The sequence below is a fragment of the Sesamum indicum genome, linkage group LG10 (assembly GCF_026168435.1).
Source record: "Sesamum indicum cultivar Baizhima isolate 11 linkage group LG10, ASM2616843v1, whole genome shotgun sequence".
Lineage (NCBI taxonomy): Eukaryota > Viridiplantae > Streptophyta > Magnoliopsida > Lamiales > Pedaliaceae > Sesamum > Sesamum indicum.
The window spans coordinates 2415806-2438076 of NC_142666.1; the positions used below are offsets into that span (position 1 = coordinate 2415806).

The 22271-nt window shown below is 32.8% G+C and overlaps 2 protein-coding genes and 3 non-coding genes across 5 annotated transcripts; all 5 read left to right on the top strand.

The window, feature by feature from the left end:
• The first annotated feature begins 4084 nt into the window (after nt 1-4084).
• TRNAE-UUC (transfer RNA glutamic acid (anticodon UUC)) lies at nt 4085-4156 on the top strand. The gene has a single exon. It is a non-coding gene; the product is annotated as a tRNA-Glu (tRNA).
• Nucleotides 4157-5768: 1612 nt separating this feature from the next.
• TRNAE-UUC (transfer RNA glutamic acid (anticodon UUC)) lies at nt 5769-5840 on the top strand. Its single transcript has one exon. It is a non-coding gene; the product is annotated as a tRNA-Glu (tRNA).
• Nucleotides 5841-6913: 1073 nt separating this feature from the next.
• LOC105172569 (putative plastid-lipid-associated protein 4, chloroplastic) lies at nt 6914-14837 on the top strand. Its single transcript, XM_011094067.3, has 6 exons — nt 6914-7261; nt 7612-7725; nt 12550-12648; nt 13305-13379; nt 14231-14298; nt 14579-14837. The coding sequence occupies exons 1-6, from the start codon at nt 6932-6934 to the stop codon at nt 14649-14651; spliced, it is 759 nt and encodes a 252-aa protein (XP_011092369.1). The 5' UTR covers nt 6914-6931; the 3' UTR covers nt 14652-14837.
• An 826-nt stretch (nt 14838-15663) lies between these two features.
• LOC105172568 (Acyl transferase/acyl hydrolase/lysophospholipase superfamily protein) lies at nt 15664-20702 on the top strand. The gene is made up of 7 exons (XM_011094066.3): nt 15664-16285; nt 17186-17329; nt 18506-18578; nt 19184-19289; nt 19366-19462; nt 20004-20099; nt 20180-20702. Exons 1-7 carry the CDS (start codon nt 15677-15679, stop codon nt 20333-20335), a joined length of 1281 nt encoding a protein of 426 aa, XP_011092368.1. The 5' UTR covers nt 15664-15676; the 3' UTR covers nt 20336-20702.
• Nucleotides 20703-21585: 883 nt separating this feature from the next.
• Nucleotides 21586-21782, top strand: LOC148785182 (U2 spliceosomal RNA). Its single transcript, XR_016062273.1, has one exon. It is a non-coding gene; the product is annotated as a U2 spliceosomal RNA (small nuclear RNA).
• Nucleotides 21783-22271: the final 489 nt, after the last annotated feature.

The following is a 22271-nucleotide window of genomic DNA, read 5'->3' on the forward strand; positions in this document are numbered from 1 at the left end:
TGTATGACCTAGCATTCCTTTTATGCAATGAAAAATCATCGCCATAGATTTTTTATATTGATTTTCGATGCTTGTAATTCTAATATGAATTTCGTACATTCTTTAGGTTCGATTCATTAGAACATTGTTTAGTTTTTATTTATGTTACTTTGTATTATAAATTAACGAGTAAACAACTTTGAATGAAGATAAAAAAGAAATATTACATAAAAATTAAGTTAGATTATTGTTATTTGAAATATAATTATACATATCATGAAATTAAAAAATTGAAAATAACATAATTAGGCCTTTTGTAATAATTTAAAAATCTTGCTCACCTAATAACAAAGACATCCATTATTAAATGTAATTGTCTGAATAAATTTGACAGCAACAAACTTTTATTTCTTTTCTTTTTCTGAAAAATAAGATTCATTTTTTGCAAAGTTTTTTTTTCCCATTCTTTTTCACACTATTAATTGCTCTTAAAAATACTGTATTAATTGAAAAAAAAATAGAATCGCAATTAGACAGATACAGACAAAGAAACGAAACGTAAATGAGAAGAAAAAGAGAGAAACGAGACAGTATGGACCGTATGAAAATCAGGAAGAAAGCACAATAGTACATATTTTTATTATCTATATCCATGCTAATATAAAAAGAAAAGACATTTTTCACTCACAAACGGCAATTTGTGACACCACTATAGTATTTTTTTTTGTTGTATCTGTAATACCCTTAAGTTAATTTTTCTTTTTTTCTTTTTTTTTTTCAAATGTGATGTGTCGGTTCATATATTCTATTCTTATTTATAATATATTTTAAAAAATAAAAAATTATTTATTATATGTACAGAGAAGACGTGCCACGACGGCTATCTAAAATAAATCGTTTGGTGAAGGAAACATAATACTTAAAATAAAAACAAGAAGTTTGGTGAATTTTTTGAAGTTAATGCAACATGTAAGAACAAAGTTTCCAACCACCGCTCATCTGCAATGTTGTAGTCTTGCACATGTAACCCTTTCTATCCAAAAATTGCAATTTCAGTCCTAAAGTATAGCATAATTTATAATATTAGTCTCATATTTTTTGAAATAGTCAATATTAGTCCTACATTTTAAGAAAACATTGCAAAGTTAACCCCATCATAAAAACAAATTATAATATTTTCCTAAAGTGTGGGACTAGCTTTGCAACGATAGGACTAACTTTGCAATGTTTTTCCTAAAAGTGTGGGATTAATATTAATTATTTCAAAAAGTATGAAACTAATATTGCAAACCATCCTACATTTTGGGCCGAAATTGCAATTTTCTACGCTTTCTATCTATTGTATCAATATTTCATTAAAAAATAAAATTATATTCTATAAGTGAACATCAAATATTAATTAGTATATGTATATAGCATAGATTTGTGTTTCTATACTTATTTGTAAACATGATTGTTTTTCATATATAGACATATATATATATATATATATATAAAGATTGATTTCAATATATGAAGATTATACAAATAAATACGAAAATATATTAAAATAAAAAACTATGAAGAGAAGAAGTTTAGTAGATTATTACATTGTAAAATGGAAAACAGTCAATTTCTATATAAAAGATATGTACAAAATTCATGTTGAGGTTATGTAATTTTGTGAAATCTAATTACGTGTGTCGAGTGTGAATAAATTATGAGAATCTGCAATAAATTGTTTTTGTAATATTCACTTTTGACAGCTATCAGTGTATTAAAAAGAGCAGTTTAGAGATGATTATGGTGGACTCTGACCTATCTCGAACTCAATTTAATATTTTTTGTATTTTTATTTATTATGGGTAATTTTATATAAATTGCATTTGCATGTGATGCGTTTAAAAAACGCACGGGTTCAATAGGTCGGATAATCGTTTAAGGTTGGGTCGAAGCGAATGCAAATCTTGAAGGAGTGGCCTGCAGAAAAGGCGTTAGCATTTCGACGTCCAAGTTAGTATTAGATTTGAGATTGAATAAAGCCAAAAAAGTAAATAAATATAATTGAAATCGAGATATGATGAATAAAATTGGTGAAAAGTATAAGAACGCATGATAACGTGCTTGTAGAGTGGTTAGAGAATGTTTAAAAAGGGACAAAGGTGATTTAGAGAGTAAGAGATGTGTGAGGGACGTCCAAAAAGTGAGAAAGGTGTTAAAAATGTGTGGAAGACGTTAGAGAGTGTTTGAGAGGTCTACTTTGTATGGAGGAGTAAACCAATACTTATAGAGGGGGTGTTCCCCTGTGATGAGGCTCTGCACATTTCTTTCATTCTCGAGGAGAAATGTATAAAGACTGTTTGGGTAAGTCATAATATGTTCTTATCATTTATTAATTTTGTTGTTGAATGCTTATTAGCTATAATATTTATGGCTATGGCTAATAACCATAGTAAATAATTAGTATTAACCATGATTAAAAAAAATCGATACAAAAAACTAATTTTTCTACCATAAAAGAACTTATTTGTTACAACTAAGAGCCATGGTAATAACATTTGTCATGACTTTTAGCCATGGCAAATATTTAACCACCCTCGGAAAAACTACGGCCAAAAATCGTTACATGACCGAAGTCAATAACTATTTGTTATTAACTGTGACAATTAGCTATTACTAAATATTACATTTCTTGTAATTTTATTAAATGAGATACCGTACATACAATATGTCAAACCAAACATTATATAATGAATTATTGAGATTGATTATCATCTCGTTTTCTATCACACCTAATCTCATCATATATAATTTTATCACACAGACCAAACGAGGCCAAGAATTAACTGGACCAGGCCCCAACTTGAGGAGTGTGATTTTTGTCCTTCAATCCAAAATATTTGCAATTATTATTAGGGTAAATTCCAGTTTCTTTTCATGATATTTGATATAATTAAAAATATTATTTTATTATTTAAAAAATTTACAAATTTTCTTTGAGTTTATTGTTCATCTAACAACCAGCCAATTCCATTAAACTTTTATTCATTTTTTGCGATAAATTGCTCAAAAATACCTTTTTAAATTATAATTTTATAAAATATTTTTATGAACTAATAATTCTCAATGGATTGTTTACTTTACCTGCTCTCAATTTTTTTTTATATATTTTTTAATACTTTTTTAAAAAATAAAAATAAGGGTAAAGTGATAACTTTTACCTTACCGCTTAAGGACTGCATAATTACTTTTTATTTGAGGGGTATTTATAATTTTTCAAACGATGAGAGGGTATTCGTAATTATACCAAACCTCAGATGTGATAATTGTAATTTATCCTTATTATTATTAGAAAATCGATTGACACAACAACAAAAGTAATCGATACAAGCAACCAATGCGTGTTCGATGCGTGTGTATAATTTATAAAAGGGTAATACATTAACGTTCCCTGATGTTACGTTCAAATACACAAATATGATTGTTTGTTACAAATTACAACTACACACTCTAAAGAGTGTTTATGCAAGTTTTTGGCTTTGAATATGGAGTATAATTGCAACTATACCTACAACAACAAGAAATGTATTCGTAATTTTGTAAAAAAGTATGAGATATTTGTATATTTGGACCTAACCTTAAGTTGTATCAATATAATTTATTTTTGTAAAAAAATTCTTATATTCAATTAATTTAATAAATAAAAGAAAAAAATATGCACATATATTTTTTTACATATGTATAAATATATTTTGTATATAAATAAATAAACATATATAAATTAGTAAAAGGACCAATTTTGAATCTTGTTCAGGCCAAAATACAGAGATCGAGACCTACAACTCGATTATAATTCCAGAATACGTGTCAGAACTTATGGGTTCGAATTTAATTCAAATTTATTGTCATTCCTGAAAAAAAATATATCTTCTTATTTTACTCATTGTTTTCTATCATTTTTTCCTTGTTTGCATCGATTTGCTTTTTAATATCTGGCTACGAAATAAGTTGAAAATAGTTAAAATTAAAAATTTCATTTTCCCTTTATTCAACTCGTTAAAAGGAATATTCGTTTTAATTTATTTATTCTTTTAAGTATTTTATTCCTACCAGGTAGGATTAACAATCCATTGTCGTCCAGCGGTTAGGATGTCTGGCTTTCACCCAGGAGACCCGGGTTCGATTCCCGGCAATGGAAATTTTTCACTGCTCTGCTGCTTTTTTATTATCTCTCTCTTCTCTCTTTTTCTTTTTCTATTGTTTATTTACTTATTATTTGTTTTCCCTCTTACAATTTTTATTTTATTTAAATGTCAACAAGTAATTTGCCTTTTCCTTTTACTTGGAACTATAAAATTTTATTTTATAACTTTACATTAATCCAGTCCATGAAATAAAATTATAAACAAAAACAGAAAAAAAAAAAAAAGGATATAAAACATCTTATACAAGTCATTAGATAACTTAAAAATCGATACACAAATCTATTTCATCTATCTATAGGGTACGGACAATTGAATACTTCGACTGAAGTTATGTACTATTTTCTGAGTTTCTTAACTGACGTTACGCTGAACTTCTCGAGTTTGGTCTATTTATCTGCGTCTATTTTATGTAAAAGTACTTTCTTATTTAAACGTCGCTCAAATTCTTGTAGAAGTACTAATTATTTGACCATTATTTATTTTTTGATCGTTCCATCTAAAAATTTAAAATTATTAAAATAAAAGATATTTAATATTATTAATATGCTTCTCATGTCTGGCAAATTAGGGACAACAACAGGTTGGGTCTGAAGTGGGTCAACTAAAATTCAAAATCGGACCTACTAATAAATTTTTTAGCTCGGACTGTTGTAATTAACATGTTAATGTTGCTAATTTGTAGTAACAATTAGTTTAAAATATGAATGCCAATACAGGAATATGAATGGAGAATTTTGGGCCCTGATCACACTCATTTTGGTCCCACATTGAAAGTTTATTGGACAAATAAATTATTTATATTGAGTTCCAGATTACTTGAAAATACAACACAAACACTACAGCGAATATTTGAAAATCTTCCCTATACTTTCTACTTGGTTTCTCTTCAAAATTTCGAGTTTTGTTCTTCAATTTTCTCAAAGGTGATTGAGTATTATTTGAGGTGTTCTTCGATTTTATACAGTGCTGAAAGAACAGAACCATCTTACTCTGAAAGAAGTTATGTGGTACCCGATATATTTGAATATGTAATGTATAATTTACTCAAGGCAAACAGAAAAAAATTATGTGATTCGAGTGGTTATCTAATATGGACTGGAAGTTTTTACAATATAGCTCTCCTGTAAATTTTTGATTTCAATTACTATTATACAACATTCTAATTGATTTTCTATTTACTCCAACGTATTTGTTTTGCGAAATTAGTTTGCAAAATTATTATTATCGATTAATTTTCAAAACGTACTATGATGAATATTGAACTTTTCCAACATAGACTCGCCCTGCTCTGGACCACAGGACCCGACGGACTTGATTTGGTAGGATTTGATTTAATGTGTTTATACAAAATATGCTTTTTAAGAATAATGTTACAATAATTTTATAAATACGAGCCAATAATTTTATAAATCTATAAACTCATTAAAAATATATGTGGATGGATATACGTATGGATTCCAAAAAAAAAAAAGGGTCGGACCCATTGCCATTCCTATAACTAGGTATACACTTTTAAATTTGTCATTTTTTTTTTATTTTCCCTTTTCAAACTCGTAAAGAATGATTGATGGTTGAAATTACTATTGAAGTTTGATGAAACATAAATCCGTTGTCGTCCAGCGGTGAGGATGTCTGGCTTTCACCCAGGAGACCCGGGTTCGATTCCCGGCAACGGAAACTTCTGCTGCTTCCAGCCTGTAAACAGCTTGCTCTCTTCTCCTTTTTTATTTTCGAATTACCCCCAATTTTGCTATTCTTCAATTTATAATTTTTTCTACAAATTATTTTCACCATAAAAGAATAAACTATTCCAAACACTTAGACTTATTAAGTTACATCACAACTCATTAATTAAGACACTTTTTTTCCATAACTAACAAAATTCATATAAATAAAAATTTAATGAGTTGCTATATTTTTTAAAGAAAACCAATCTTTTTTTTAAAAAAAAAAAACCAGATAAATTAATGAATTCTCCTAAAATTTGACATAATACAAATAATTCTTTTATACCGTTAGCCATTGATATTTAATAAATTATATAATGTTTGAATGTATGCTTGAAATTGTCAACTTTGCGTTGCTATATTTTTTTTAAAATATAAAATTATAAAAAAATCAGACAGAGTAGGTGAAAAATATTAAAAAATTATAAAAAATTATCCACTTAATCCAAAAAAAAAATAAGTAAAATTTTAATTCATAGGCCACAATGACATTTTAATCGATTAAAAGAAATGGATAAAAATCTAACACTAATAAATTTTGTTAGTTATTGGATGGTTGTTAAAATTTTAAAAATATTGATAATATTTTAAATAATTAAAAAATATTTACAATTATATCAAATATTAGACGAGTTTTTTGTGATTTATTGTAACTAATTTTGCACATAAATTTGAGTGTACTACACATGCTAACAATTTCTTCAGTAAAGGACGCGAAAGTGCATTTTTTCATAGTTTAGGGACCGAAATGACAACTTTATATAGTTTAGGAGTAAAGTGCCATTTCCTCCCTTTTCAAAATTTCAAATCAGAGGGTCAGGTGTAGCTATTAACGGTCAAAAAATCGCATTCAGATTTCCCCTCGTGCTAAAATGGCTACCCTTCGTTTCTTCATTAAAGGACGCAAAAGTGCATTATTTTCATAGTTTAGGGACCGAAATGACAACTTTATATAGTTAGGGGTAAAGTGCAATTTCCTCCCTTTTCAAAATTTCAAATCAGAGGGTCTATTAACGGACAAAAATTTCCCCTCGTGCTAAAATGGCTACCCTTCGTTTCTTATCTCCTCCTACTCTCCTCCACAATCCAACTGATTTCTATTCTGCTACAGTATCATCTCCGAAACGCTGTCTTTCTCTCTCATCAAATAACCGTAATCGCGATGTTCGTCTTCGCTCGCGTAGCAATAGTGTGAATCAAAACCTAGATTTGCCCAAATCTGGGCAATGGCGGACTGGGGTTTCTTTCTTTTCGTCTTTCTTGGTCAAAAGCACTGAAATTGAGAGGCTGAAGCAGGAGCTTCTTGAGGCTATTGCGCCACTGGATCGCGGCGCCGCCGCAACGCCGGAGGATCAGCAGCGTGTTGATAAGGTGGGTATTTCGCCGGCTGTTTCTATTCTTTGCTTTCTGGTGGTTATTTGAAGGGTGAATGTACGAACTCTGAAATACAGTATACTTTTCAATGTGGTTATCAAATTTTATAACAAAATGTTCAACTAATTTTGATATTCTTGGAATTCTTGAAACCTAAAACTATTGCATTGTGAAACTAATCAATCCTCTCAATTTAAACTTTTTTATCTAAAAGCCCAATTCTTAATTCTCTCAACTGTACTCATATATTTGTTGTAAAATTCATTAAATATTTAATTTTGAACTTTCGGAGTGGTTCCTGCAATTTGGGGATCAAGAATTTTTACATCTTTCTGTTTCTGTTTCAGATTGCATGCAAACTTGAGGCAACTAATAAAGTGAAGGAACCGCTCAATTCAAATCTTCTAAATGGGAAATGGGAGCTTTTGTATACAACATCCAAATCAATTCTTCAAACTGAGGTTTGTAGCATCTCTTGCCTCTCTTGGGCTTACAGATTTCTTTAACATGGAAAAAGGCTGAATTTACTTTTCTATGCAATAAAGCTTAATGGACGTATATTTAAGGTTTTGAACGAAAATGTTATCTGACTCATGTGATTACAAATTTAATTTTCAATTTTGTATATCTTTAACCAAATTCTTAATTGGTTTTTCCATCCATATATCTTTTTATATTTGTTACCAAGTTTGAATTTTCAATCAGATTAAAATATCTCAGGATACTGCTTTTCAAGTGAAATTATGTAAATTTATGATATTATTATCCTGAACTTCAAAATTCATATATCTTGTATTGCGAAATGTATTGATTTGAAACCTTAACTTACACTTTGTTCTTGATAAGATTTTATGGGTTGATGGAATTTTCTAAATTCATTTATTGGGTTACTTGATTCCTAGTTTTTGCTTTTCCTCTCGATATCTATTTATCAGCCTAAAATATTTGTATAATAGCATCTTTTAGTGGAAATTATGTAAATCATATTGTTACTGTATTGAATTTAGATTTTGACATTATCATGAATTTAGAAGAACACTTGTCTTGATAGAATAAAATAAAACATTAAATAGATACCATGATCAATTAGGTCAGGAGAAAGTCTATTATATCATGTTTGTATAGTTGAAGAAAATGGGCTTTCATGTAAGCTACAATTGAGAATATTTGAGTGTGTGTACATATGTTTAGTTAAGATTCTATCTAATAAAATATAATAATCTAATACCATCAACTCTTTTAAGCAACAAATTAGTTGGTGAAATAAGGAAATGGCTAAGAACGAATAATTTTGATGTTTGATTATTAAAAATGCTATTAATGGGTTACAATAATTGAAAATGTACATTGATCATATTGAATAAGTGAAAAATATGGGAGGTGTAAACATTTTGATTTCTTGTTTTTTTTTAATTGATTAAATATGATAATTCGATAATATAATTTTGATTTACTATATTGTGGTTTTTTCTCCTAATTCAGATTAGGAGAAGAAACCACTCCTGTAATTCCTTTTCTGAAATCCTGGGTTGGGTTGGTTCAGCTCTTATGGGGTTAATTATTTATTCATTATTAAAAAAATAAATAAATTATATAAATATAATTTAAATAAATTATATACTATTAATATAACAAGTTGTGGTTCTTGAATAATTTTTTTTTTAATTCCACCATGTCGTGTATTGCAACCACGACTTGACTTTAAATATTTTTCTAATTTTTATTTAATCAAATTTTATATAAATTAATTATATAAAATTAATTTTTAACAACATATTAAAGTTCAAAAAAATTATAATATTAAAATTGTATTAATTTAAAAAAATTACAATTAAATATACAAATATAATAGTATATATTTTTTTATACAATTGTAAAAAATACAATGAGCTATACGATTATTGTTAATAACCCCGCACCGGCACATTTGATTGTGTAGAAGAATCTCTTTGTTGGGCTTGTTGTCTTTCACGCGTTTGTGCTCAATCCATCTCGTTGTGAATACGTGATGTTTGGTTTTGACCAGGTCGTGAAGAGATAGGAATAGTAGTATCATGGACCAACTCAAATTTCGGGACATTCTAATAATATTCAGAATGCATAGGTTCAAATGACTTGGAATATGTATTCATGTAAGTCATTAAATCGTAATAATCCTTCACCACTGATGCAACATTAGTCATGTATGCAATGCATACCTTTTGAGCGTGACTGCAAGAGATACTAAATTGAATCCACTTGCAGCAAGAACATTCTCAGTTAGTAATTTTGACAACATGGATATTGAGTCCATGTCCATTCTGACATCTTGTAACAAATTGAGGCGGACTGTTAGAACTGATGGTATTTGGTGGTTTTTGCTAACTGACATTTTGTAACAACTGAGGCGGATTGTTAGAACTGATGGTATTTGGTCAACATTACACTACTTTTTGCTAACCTCTCACGAAAATAATGGACAGTTTGTTGAAGTGTCATCTTAACTACTGCTGTCAACGGTAGGCGGCGAGCCCCTTTCAATACTCCATTAATGCATTCTGATATGTTTGTCGTCAAAATACCACATCGTTGTCCACCACCATGAAATGCTGTCCATTTTTCATTGTTAATCTGGCCTGAGAATTCAAACGCGGCTAGTTTTTGGCTCTTTATCTCTTCCATAATTCGATTGAATTTTCTGGGTTGATATTCAGAGCCAAGTCTCCAACAAAGATCTTTCAACACGGCATTTTTGAAACGACTATTGAAATTAGAATACACATGCCTCAAGCAATACCGGTGCATGCCGTGAGGTGGCACAAAATTCAAACTTTCACGTACTGCTTTAATGATACCAGGGTGACGATCAGAATCAAGGAACATCCCACGTCGCCCTCGTATAACACGTCTGTTCAATTGTCTAAGATACCACTTCTAAAACGAATATGATTCTTCATCAACAATTGCAAAAGCAAGAGGGAGTACCTGTTGATTTTCATCCATGGCAGCAGTAATCAATATTTTGTGCTTGTACTTTGTGTATAAATAGGTTCCATCTACACTGATAAGTTTGTGATAGTGTTGGAACCCTTTGATACATGGTTTAAATTGCCAGAATAAGTATTTGAGGACATACGCACCGATTGATGATTCGAAGGCTTTGTGTTTCCATTAAACAATAGTTCCTAAATTATATTTTTGGAAAGCTCCTATGTATTTGGGTAGCTTTCGAATTGAGCTCTCCCACGTGCCGTAAATAATTTTACGTGTCATCTTCAAACTGACCTGATATATATATAAACCTGGTTGCGTTGCTTACAGAATACTTTTCACTTAACCTTCAAACTCTCAGTTACAAAAATACTCGCGACGTGCATTTCGTATCGAGTGATCTTTCACCGCCTCAATTAAAGCTTTTTTATTTTTTAAAAATATTCCCACATCAAGTCTGTCTTCATTCTTGTCATAAAATTTTATATACTTCATGATCGGTACACCAATGGAATTCACAGGTACCTCCAGGAATATTTGTTCAAAAATGGTATAGAGCGGTAAAATGTTTGTTGTTCGGTATGGCATAGCTGGTTCAAAAGATGATGACGTAACTTATGCAAATGTTTTATCCACAACATTTATGTCAACATCGTCTGGTCCATCCTCGGGTGAAATTGGATACGTACATTTATACCGTAAATTAAATGCGCATTAATTTACATCTTTTTATTTATTACAGTTTATCTGGCCGCCGTATGACATGGACTCAGATGTCATTATGACTTACGCTGCTGGTTTGAACCCCCAACTGTGGAAATAATCATGTCCTTTAGTATTTTATGTAATAGTGGAAATGCATTGTCCTGAACGGGTTCTTTGCTAATTCCAAATGAGGTAAAATATTTCAAAAGCGACAGATATTTGGGATATGAGCCTCCATCAGATCTCAAAAAAAAATCATATGAGCACAGATTGACACCTGCAGCACATACAATACATCACTAGATGACAAAGACGATATGACACGATTGTATAAAGGCCATCCATTTTCAATAGAAGAGAAACAGAACGCGGTTATAACACGAAATTTCGTGTCGTCATCTACTGATAGACGTGCAGAAAGCGGGCACCAACCTGTAGACGTACCTATATTCCAAGTTGTGGTACGTAGTTATATAATATCATATTTTATTTTAAATATTTTTTTTACGACACACGATTCATTATTTTTCTACAATTTTCAAGCAGAAGAGGTGAATGCCCTTGAAGCATTGTGTCAATCTAGACCACTAAATCTTGAAGAGTATAGTCAATTGGTGGATAGATTCGAACACTAGTTACATATTATCAAGGAAGTCATAACCCATCAGTCACAACAAATTGCTTCTCCATTCAATGATACTTCCACAACATCCCACAAGCAAAGAAGAAGTTCTAGCTAAATGTCTATTGGTTCAGTTGAATGTCATGATGTTAGGGTGGATATAGCTGGTCCTTCTACATTATATACACTTCAGGATTATTACGTACCCCAACCATCTTAAAATTACTACATGTCTCAACTGCCTCAAGATGATTGGTTTCAATCGGCTCCATTATGCCAACCCAAACACAAGATAATTCTTCACAAGTACATCTTGACCTTGGTCTTGGTATTAATCAACCAATTTCATTTTCATTGTTTAGTGCATATCGTGATAATGTGGAATGGTGATGATAATGAGGCGCAGAATGAGCCAATGCAAAATGTGGGCGAGGAAATAAGAAGACCTCGACATCAACGCCACAGACGCAATTGTAGAACGGGTGGACATTTTTGACATTTGCAATTGTATAGTTCATTATATGTTTTACAATTGTATAAAAAAATATACACTATTATATTTGTATACTTAATTGTAATTTTTTAAATTAATATAATTTTAATATTATGATTTTTGGACTTTAATATGTTGTTAAAAATTATTTTTATATAATTAATTTGTATAAAATTTAATCAAACGAAAATTAAAAAAAAAACTAAAGTCAAGTCGTGGTTTCAATCTACGACATGGTAGAATTTAAAAAAAGAAAAAGAAAAAACGAGTCGTGGTTTGATATTAATATTATATAATTTATTTAAATTATATTTATATAATTATTTATTTATTATTAATAAATAAATAATTAACCCGCTCTCATGAGCAACCAAACCAGATTTTGACAACTTTTGGTTATTCTAGTTGATGTAGATGTTCGGTACATGTTGTGCCAAAAAAAAAACTAATAATAATACTGAACAAGAAGCTCATATTCTGTTATAAATGTTGCAGAGACCCAAGTTTCTGAGACCAAATGGAAAAATCTTCCAGGCAATTAACGCGGACACATTGAGGGCCCAAAATATGGAAACTTGGCCATTTTTCAATCAGGTAGCTGCAGATTTCATGAGAAAGTTTGTTTTCCTACAAGTTCTTAGTATCATGCAAATGCTTTTCTTCTTTGGTTCTCGTGCATCTTACTCAGGGGGATAATGTAGTTTTGCTTGAGCTTGGGTACTTTCTCATTTTTTTCCAGTGGCTATAGAAGGGTTTGAGCTACTCTTAGAAAGGGTTCTCTTCAGGCTATCAAACATTCGTTCTGGATGGATAGTGAACATGAAGGAAACTTTGCTATGCCAGTATATCATGTCAGGCTATACTTGTGTATTTCTAGCTATGGTGGTATTGTTTAAGGAACTATCGAATCTGTTTCTTCTCAGCTATTGATCACTGGATTCAAATATTTGATCTATTACAGGAAGCAATCTTACCTTGAAAAAAAAGTATTACTTTAAGATAAAAGGTGAATTTCTATCATATGTATGTCGCTAGACATTGATAAGACAAAAAGTAATCTGAGGAGAAACCAGCAACCTACAGGTCATTATACTGCCAAAGTAACATCAAATATTTGGCTTTCAAGATTCTCTCTGATCACATCCTTGTAATATAAAGGTTTAGATCATTGTTAGTTATCTTCATGTAAGTTTTTTTTCAGTCTATTTGTTTTAGTGGAATCTGTCGTCACGTCTTTGGCATTTTTGTAGGCTACTGCCAATTTGGTTCCACTGAATGCAAGAAGAGTAGCTGTTAAATTTGACACTTTCAAGATTGCTGCTGTGGTATGTGAATTCTGCTTGATCTGATATTGAATCATTTGCTACTTGTGTGTTTTGTATTTTGACTATGTAGACCTTGAAGGATCTTATCTTTTTTGGTAAAATAAGATACAAAGGAACTCTAGCACACCTATATTCATCAGACCCTTTTCCTGTTGAACCATTTACTGCCATGATGAACCTCCAGTTTAGTATATTGTGAATGCAGAAATGCAACTTCATTCGGTAGTTGGAATTCCTTCGATGCTTTCATCCTTCTTTGTACCATAGAAACAGAACACTAAAGAACATGATCCAAACAGAACACGTGATTCCTACTGGTTAAGTTAGAAATCATATTACAAGCAAGAAAGACAAAGATAGCGAACAAGGTAGTTGATGGTATTTTCTTCTTTAGGCCCCCTTTCTCAACTAAAGATTCCTCCTTAAAATAGTGTCAAAAGACTCAAAACTACATAGTTGCTGAAGCAGCTTATGTGGATAGGGAGAAAAAATATGGCAGATTATCAAACACTTGTGCCTTAGCAAAGCCTTTGAGGATATTTAGTACTAGAACGAGAAACAGCAAAGTGAAAAAAAGCATCCTTTGCGTCTGTACCGCATCTTCTTGATCCACTTAACTTGAGGTTAGCCATGACTGCCAAGATTAAGAGAGAAGCCATTCTTATCAAATGCTGCTATACGGTGGAGTAATATTGTGCTAGTTTCTTGAATACTGAATTAGTTCATATTAGTTGTGCTTATTACTTCTTTTTTACCAAACATTAAATGAAATCCCAAGGGCTTTACTCTTCTTAATTATTCACCGAGCGCATTTACAATTTATTTGGATATTTCTTGGTCTTGTTCCATAGATACCTATTAAGTCTCGTGGAAGTGGACGTGGACAAATTGAAATTACATTCTTGGACGAAGAGTTGAGGTAAGGAACACAGAGTCCTCAGAGTAACATCTGCTTCTGTCTGAATTATATTCTTCCTCGAACGAAGTTTGTCAACTTGCCTTAAATTTGAAAACCTCTATAATGGTATCAGAATCCATTACGCACAAGTCCATTCCTCCTTAAGCTTGAGACCTAACGTTGCTGTCTGTTCGCAGTCGTCCTGACGACTATTATGACACTTTGAGACATAAGCTTACTGTCCCGCTTGAATCAAACATTACAGATTCACAACGTGTCTTCTCTTGGTATTTCTTTTCAGGATAACAAGGGGCAATCAAGGGAACTTGTTCATATTGAGAATGGTGGATCCATTGTATAGGGTACCTCCCTAGTATCCAAGAAAAGTATGTGTTTATAAAAGCGTGTTTGTAATTACATTTATATTATACAAAAACATCTTAATGTAATTACGGGAACATATCTCCAAGCAAACCTCTGTAACATAGAAATATTTGTTGCATAAACTTAGGAGTTTATTTTCCACATAATATTATACATAGTAAGGATAAATTACAAAATCCCTTGATGTTAAGTTTAATACATAAATACCTCATGCCATTTCTAAAATTATACGAACATTTTTTTTGGGGGGTTGAGGAGATTAGTGTAATGTATTTATAAGGGTGCTTTGTGTATAATTTCACTACAGAATGAGTGGCTCTACTAAAATTATAGTGGGCTCTACTAAAATTTGTTATAATTACAAATATTTTTTTGTTCTTTAAAAAATCCCAAATACATTCTTAAAATTAATGATCGTCTTTAAACAACCACTCTTACAATGTATTGTAACGATATAGTATTAGTTATACGATTATTAATTTTATGGGGTTTTTATAATTTTTTATACAATGAGAATTATTTATAATTTTTAAAAAAATTTAGCAAAATTAATTGTAATTTACCCAAATTGGTAATGATAAATGTATATATTTAATTAAATTAACTTAAGAGATGTTGGTGTAACTTACCCGAAATAGTATTCCATATGGAAAGTGAATCATTACAAAATATTAATATTGAGTACTTAGATGATTGGTTGGTATTTATTTTTTTAAAAAATACGTAACAATCATATGTACAATCAATGCATAAGACTTCCGACTATAATATGAATTTAACCGCTATAATTTTTCTCTTTGGGGGAAAAAGCTGGGTAGCAAGGTTCCATGAATTCAGAAATTGTTTCTTTAAAAGAGTAAAAAATAAATAAATAAAGAAACGAAAGAAAAAAAAAAAAAAAATTCACCATAAACATGTACATACGTAAGCAACATAAACAACACAGAAACGTGAAGGAAAAGGACAGAAGGAAAAGAAAAAAGATCCCAAATTCCGCGAGAACTGTAATGAATTGATGAAAAGCGTTACTTTCAAAGTTTTGATGGCTACGAAGAAAAATGCGTTTATTTCAATGTTTCTGACGATGGCCCCTTCCCCTCCCCCCTCAACAACCACCCTCTTCTCCGCTAAACCGATGATGCCTTCCTCCGCCTCTTCTTTCTTCCTCCACCCTTCCACCGCCGCCCCTGCTGTCCCATTTCGCAGCCTTGCTTTCTCCACCAAAGCCACGCCGCCACAGCACCAGAGCGTCACCCCTTCCCCACCACAGGAGAAAAAGTCTTTGGCTGTTGCCACCGGGGAGATCTTCCTCGGGATTGCGTCGCGAATTTTGAACAAGGGAGGGAGTAGTGTGAGTGGAGGAGACGGGAGTGAGATGATGTTTGCGGAAGAGGAGGAGGGGGGGGAGTGGTTGTGGAGGCGTCGGAGGAAGGAGAGGATTGTAGCAGTGGTGGAAGACCCGGTTCAGCCGGAGGTGGTGTGGGAACAGAGGGTGAAAGATGTGGAGGCAGAGCGGCGGCGCAAGGCTGTCACTAGTCCCGGGTTTAGCTTCTCCGCTGCTGGGCTTTTGTTTCCTTACCATCTTGGGGTGGCTCAGCTTCTCATTCAGAAGGGTTATATCAAGGTTGTGTGTCCGTTAGAATTCAATTCATTGTCTTTTAATGTGTGTTCTTCTTTTTGAATGGCGTACTTACTTTGTGTTTGTGGAATTTGCTATATTGTTGATGAATGCTGATGTTAGTGGTTTATTTTCTACTGAGGTTCGTAACTGTCCATGGTAAAGCATTCGCGAGTGCTGATTCATTGTGTGTGTGTGTGTGTGTGTTTTATGTTTGTACAATTCTATACCTCTCTCTCTTTAGCTTGAGAAAGTTTTCACTAAGTTAACATTTAATATTAAATTTTTGAAATGATCAATGTTCTTACAAGCAGAATTTGTTCTGTTTTTGCATGGAATAATCCTAAAGGTCCTCTTGCACTGCTGATCTTTTGTACCCACCCTTCTGAGAATTTGATACTTCCATGGCTGGTTGATAGTCATGGTTACTCGCTGTGGGTGCTTGATTTTGAAACTTTGATGCCTTCTTTTTGGACGACGGCACTTGAAATTGCTGCTGTATGTATTGCATTCATCTTCGTTGCAACTGAAATCTTTTAGCATCATAAATGGGTGAAGTTGAGCTGGAAAAAAGAGTTGTTAAATCTTGGTGCCTGATGGGCTTATGGAGCCATAGATGTGCTGGGCTTGAATTGCTTGATATTCTCGTTGTAATCTACCTTAATTTATGTAGCCAATGTTGGGAAGTTAATGAACATTAAAATGTCGTCTAACTTGTTTGTTGAGTTAAGAAATAGAGCAAAATGAATATTTAGCAATTGATCTCTTGTGATCAAGTAATTGGTTTTTGTGTTCTTTTATCATTATTTTCTTGAATCAGTAAAATCAATTCTTGTCTCTGGAAACGTTTTTGTTATCCGAGCTCTGTATTTCTATTCACAACTGTGGTACCTTTTCTTGGAGCAGGAAACAACACCTCTTGCTGGTTCCTCTGCTGGTGCCATTGTCTGTGCGGTGATTGCCTCTGGAGCCAGCATGCAGGAAGCACTTGAAGCTACCAAGATATTGGCTGAAGATTGCAGGACTCGAGGGACTGCATTCCGCCTTGGGGTATTACATCTACCACTCGTCTTACAATACAAAAGCATTTGATGAAAAGATTAATGGGCTTGTGTATGCTGGACAAATATCACTCAATAAGATGAGTTTTGGTTGAATACAAAATTAGTGTTATACCTGCATGTTTCTGTTTGCCTTTTGTCTTTCTTTCATTTGGAGAAATGGACCAAGGGTCTTGGATGGGAACCAAGAACCTTTTCAGGAAATAAAATTGAGTAAAATATAATTAGTCAATAGATTCTAGCTGCTTCACCATAAACACAAATGGCAGTGACAAGCGGAAAAGCTTTTTAGTGCTGCATGCTATACTTAACTGTTAGGACTTCTTATTTATTTTCTTAATGTATAGATGCCAATATTTATTACGAGGGTCTTCTGGATTATAGCAGCCCCCCATGAAGTTAGATAATTGGATGGTTGTGCAAGGATGTCCGCTACTATTTCAGTTTAGCTCTGCCAAAACTTGAAACATGCCTGTGGAGTTGTAGTTTATATTATTTTCTTCCCATATTGACTTGTTGAAGGCTGCATAGTTTATATGTTGCCCATTTAATTAGAATCAGTCTCTTGTCTAGGCTGAAAGCCAAGAACCCTTACCATGAATTTCGAGGGCGCTGCCTGGATTATGCACAATAGGAAAACAGAAAGGAAGAAACGGCGTACTGCAGTTTCTTGGGTGAAATTTTTATTTCTCACCTCTGCAGGGCCTGGAGACAATTATCATGAGATTTGATAGTATTGACTATCTGTTTAATCTGCGACTCCTTCCTTTTTATGCTCCTACTTTGAGTTCCTCATAATAAGTAGCTTAATGTTGTGTGATAATGAACATGCTACTCAAACTGTAATAGGGTTGGTTGAGTCAACCACACGTTACCATAATATCTTGTTCGGGCAGTCCGTTTTGTAAATGGTAACAGCTTTCTGGATATTTTTTTTTTTAAAAAAAAAGTATCTACCTAAAGTACCTTACACTTATCTTAATCCTCCACAAGTGACAAATTGCACGGTGCAGTTGTTTATTCTTTTCTGCTGATCTGTGCCGTCCATTTTCCCATAGTTAAGCATCGAGTAAATCCATCACACTCAAAATAATCATAATTTACACTTATCAAATACATGGAAACTTGAGCATTTCATAATCTGGATGGTTTTGATTGTTCCCAGGCTGTTCTTAGAGATATCTTGCACAAGTTTCTTCCAGATGATGCCCATATCAGATCCAGTGGAAGAGTTCGTGGTGGGTATTGTTATCTTCCCCCTGGCACCTTTGGTAGTCAAACTATTGTTTATACGGCAGCTTTGATGTAGTTGGATGTCCAAAGTTGCATCAAAGGTCATAAATATGGAGAAATTTTAAACTAGCATCCGTAGGAGAGTTTTGTGCTTGTCTTCAGGAAGGTGTTCCACTTGTCCTTACTAATGCATCATAGTTTTTTCTGCATTCCTTTTGTTGAGAACTTATGACGTTTTCTGTTCAACGGGTGGTGCCTGACTATACATTTTTGCTTCTAGACTGCAGATTTAATTTGTTATATATATATATATATATGTATATCTATAAACCCGCATATGTGTGCGTAAAGTAGCTGCATGGCGTGTATCCCTTGTGTGTTGGGTATTCGTCCAAGTGGAATCATTTTGTGTTTCAAAATATGTATTCTAGTAGCTACTTTTATGTGTTTTTTTGCAAGATATAGATTCTTGGTTTGATCTTTTCCGATTTATTATAATCTTTACATATTATATTCCAAACTGATTATGATGTACACCTCTTTTGTAAAAGTAGTATTCACTGGGTTCTAGAGGCAGAATTTTGATAGCATTTTTGTGGTTTCATGTCAGTTGCTGTGACGCAGATTCTTTGGAGGCCAAAAGGTTTACTGGTTGACCAATTTGATTCTAAAGAAGATCTGATTGATGCAGTTTTCACTTCCTCTTTCATTCCAGGGTAATTATCTCCCTTCACACAGAAACTACAATGTTAGATTGGATAATATGTTGGAACTAAAATCAAGTTGATGCAGATATCTTGCTCCAAGGCCAGCAACAATGTTTCGAAACCGTCTATGTATTGATGGAGGTTTAACATTGTTCATGCCACCAACTTCGGCTGCTCAAACGGTATGTCCTTTGGCTTCTTTGTTCAAATTGCAACATATGTTGAAGGTAGCTCGTCAAGTGAATCTTGCTACTTTTTCCAATGAAATTTTAAGGGTGTTTGGTTTCATTTTCAATGTTGTTGTTTCGGTTTTACTAGGGTTGGTTTTGTTATCGGTTTTCAATGTTAGTTTCCAACTTTTAAGTCGGAAGATTGTTTGGGTTGGTTGATGTAGTTGCATTTTTGGAAGCTTGCTATTACTTTTTTGCAATTACTTTGGGTTGTCAGTGATGTCACATCAATGCGTTGTTAAAAGTATATATTGTTATTTTATACATGGAAAGGTAACGATTGATGGGGCAAGATAGTGAAAATATTTTCCCTTGAAAACATACCCAAAAGAAAAAAGGCATGTTTTTGCATTTCTATACAGAATAAAAAAGGCGAATGGACATGAAAAGAAGATATTATGCTGCCCAAAAAGTATCATAGTCTTTGGATATTGTATTAATCCATACTTGAGACGTCATCCAAGTACACTAGGGGCCTTGTTTTATGCTGCAGGTACGTGTTTGTGCTTTTCCTGCCGGTCGTTTGGGCTTGCAGGGAATTGGCATCAGCCCCGATCTCAACCCAGAAAACCGGGCTACTCCCCGAGAGGTAATCTTGCAGCGTCACAGTGATTCCACCATCTGTGTTATAAAAACATGTTTTGACCTTTTCATTTTGCTTACTTCCAGCTTTTTAATTGGGCACTTGAGCCAGCAGCAGACGATATTCTCGATAAGCTGTTTGAACTTGGATATCTAGATGCAGCTGTCTGGGCTGAGGACAACCCAGTCGAGAAAATAGTTAGAGACAACACGTCTTACATTGAAAACAGCCCCACACAATAGCAATCAAGAAAGATCAGAAAAGTCGTGGTCAATGTTGCATGGAATTTTCTTGCAACATTTTGTACAGAACTGCTGTGGGATACCAATGAAAGGGAGGAAACTGTGAATACAGGGAACAAGGGAAATCGACTAGTCCCTGACTCCTGTGAATATTTATTTCAACATTTCTACTTTTTGTTTGTTTAATGTTTCTGAAGAATACAAGAACTAGGCATTGTGTATTCGAGTTTGTTAGCCTTGTATCTATCTAGGTTGCTGTTTATAAGGTGAACTTAGAGATGTGCTGGCTGTCCTTCAAACCATATTGAAGATGTTCAGACTCCAGATCACGATATCAAATACCATTTCTTTCTCTTCTCTTCCTTTACCTCCACTGTTGTCTCTCTCTCTCTCTCTCTCTCTCTCTCTCTCTCTCTCTCTCTCTCGCTCTCTGTCAAGTCATTTTCAGTTGGTGATAAATTCTAGTTCTATAATTGGAGAATTTTTGCTTTTTGAGACTTGAGGGGACTATTTTTTAACTAGTGATATTGGTATACTTGATACACGTAGTTTAAAATAATTTATACGTATTTTATTACTATTTAACATAATTTATCGAGCTTTATGATAAGTGAAAAAATAATGTATTAAAAAAGATGGAATAAATAAAAAGTAAATAATCTATACAAGTAGATAAGAATTTAAACTTGGAATGGGAGAGGTGAGAGGAGGAAAAAAAAAAAGAAAGCCAAATGACGAACATTTAAATTTGGAATGGGAGGGGTGAGAGGAGGAAATAAGAAGGCAAAATGATTTATAAGTATATTTTAAGGCGAAAATACATTTTCAATTTCACATGATAGGGGACATATTTTTAATTCTTTGCTTTATGGGATATTTAAAATAGTTTTAAAATTGAAAAAGTTCGAGACATTAGTACCATGTCTTATGTTCTACGGAAGCTTGAACATATAACTAAATGTACTGAACTTTCTCAATTTTGAAACTATTTGTAAATCCTATAAGTAGATGATTAATGTGTCGAATTTTTTTAATTTTGAAACTATTTTAAAATTTTGGTCAAGCAGAACATTAAAATGTAATTTTACCCCAATTGTAATTGTGTCAATCGGTCACAAAATATGTGAAGATAGTTTCTGAAGACATTTCACTATTGAGATATGTGGTTTACTTGTCCCACATCGTCTATATAAGAAGAGAAGCGCCAGAGAGGGCATGAATAAAAACAGCAGGCGTTCACTGTAAGCACCATACCTTTCTCGGCCTTTTGGCTAAGATCAAGTGTAGTATCTGTTCTTATCAGTTTAATATCTGATACGTGGGCCATCGGCCCACATGATATTAAATTTATTTTTATAGGGGGAATAGCCCAATTAGGCAGCTTGCTGTCTGGGCCTTCGTGCGTCGCCCATGCCTTCCACTACTGCAAGGGCCTGGCGTACCCCACCAATCCTATTCATTAACATTTTCAAGAAAGAAATTCATGTAATTGGGAAACAAAATGTGTCGTGATGGGGTTTATTTTATGGTATGATGATAGTGTGATGAGCTATATTTTGCTTATTTATCATCCATTAAGAGTTATATAGAATTGATGTTAATTTCGTCATAGACAGTTTGTGAAATCCCTTTTCATGTTTATTGTTTATCTGCTTTAATTTACCTTGAAGAAGCATCTACGTCGCAGCTATTCCACCAATCAATAGAACTGTCCAAGTTGGAACATTCTTGAATTTATGAATGAATGGGATAAGGCTCACGGATTTTTTATGGAGGGGTTGGACTCCTTATTTGTAGTTAGCAGCTCTAAGCTCGAACTTTAAACTCAAGCTACTACTTTCAATTAAGTGCTATGAGTTCAGAGTTATGGCTAATAAGCTACAGAATCATTGAGCTATTTGTGGAGGTGCTTTTTATGGAATGGATTTTGCAATTC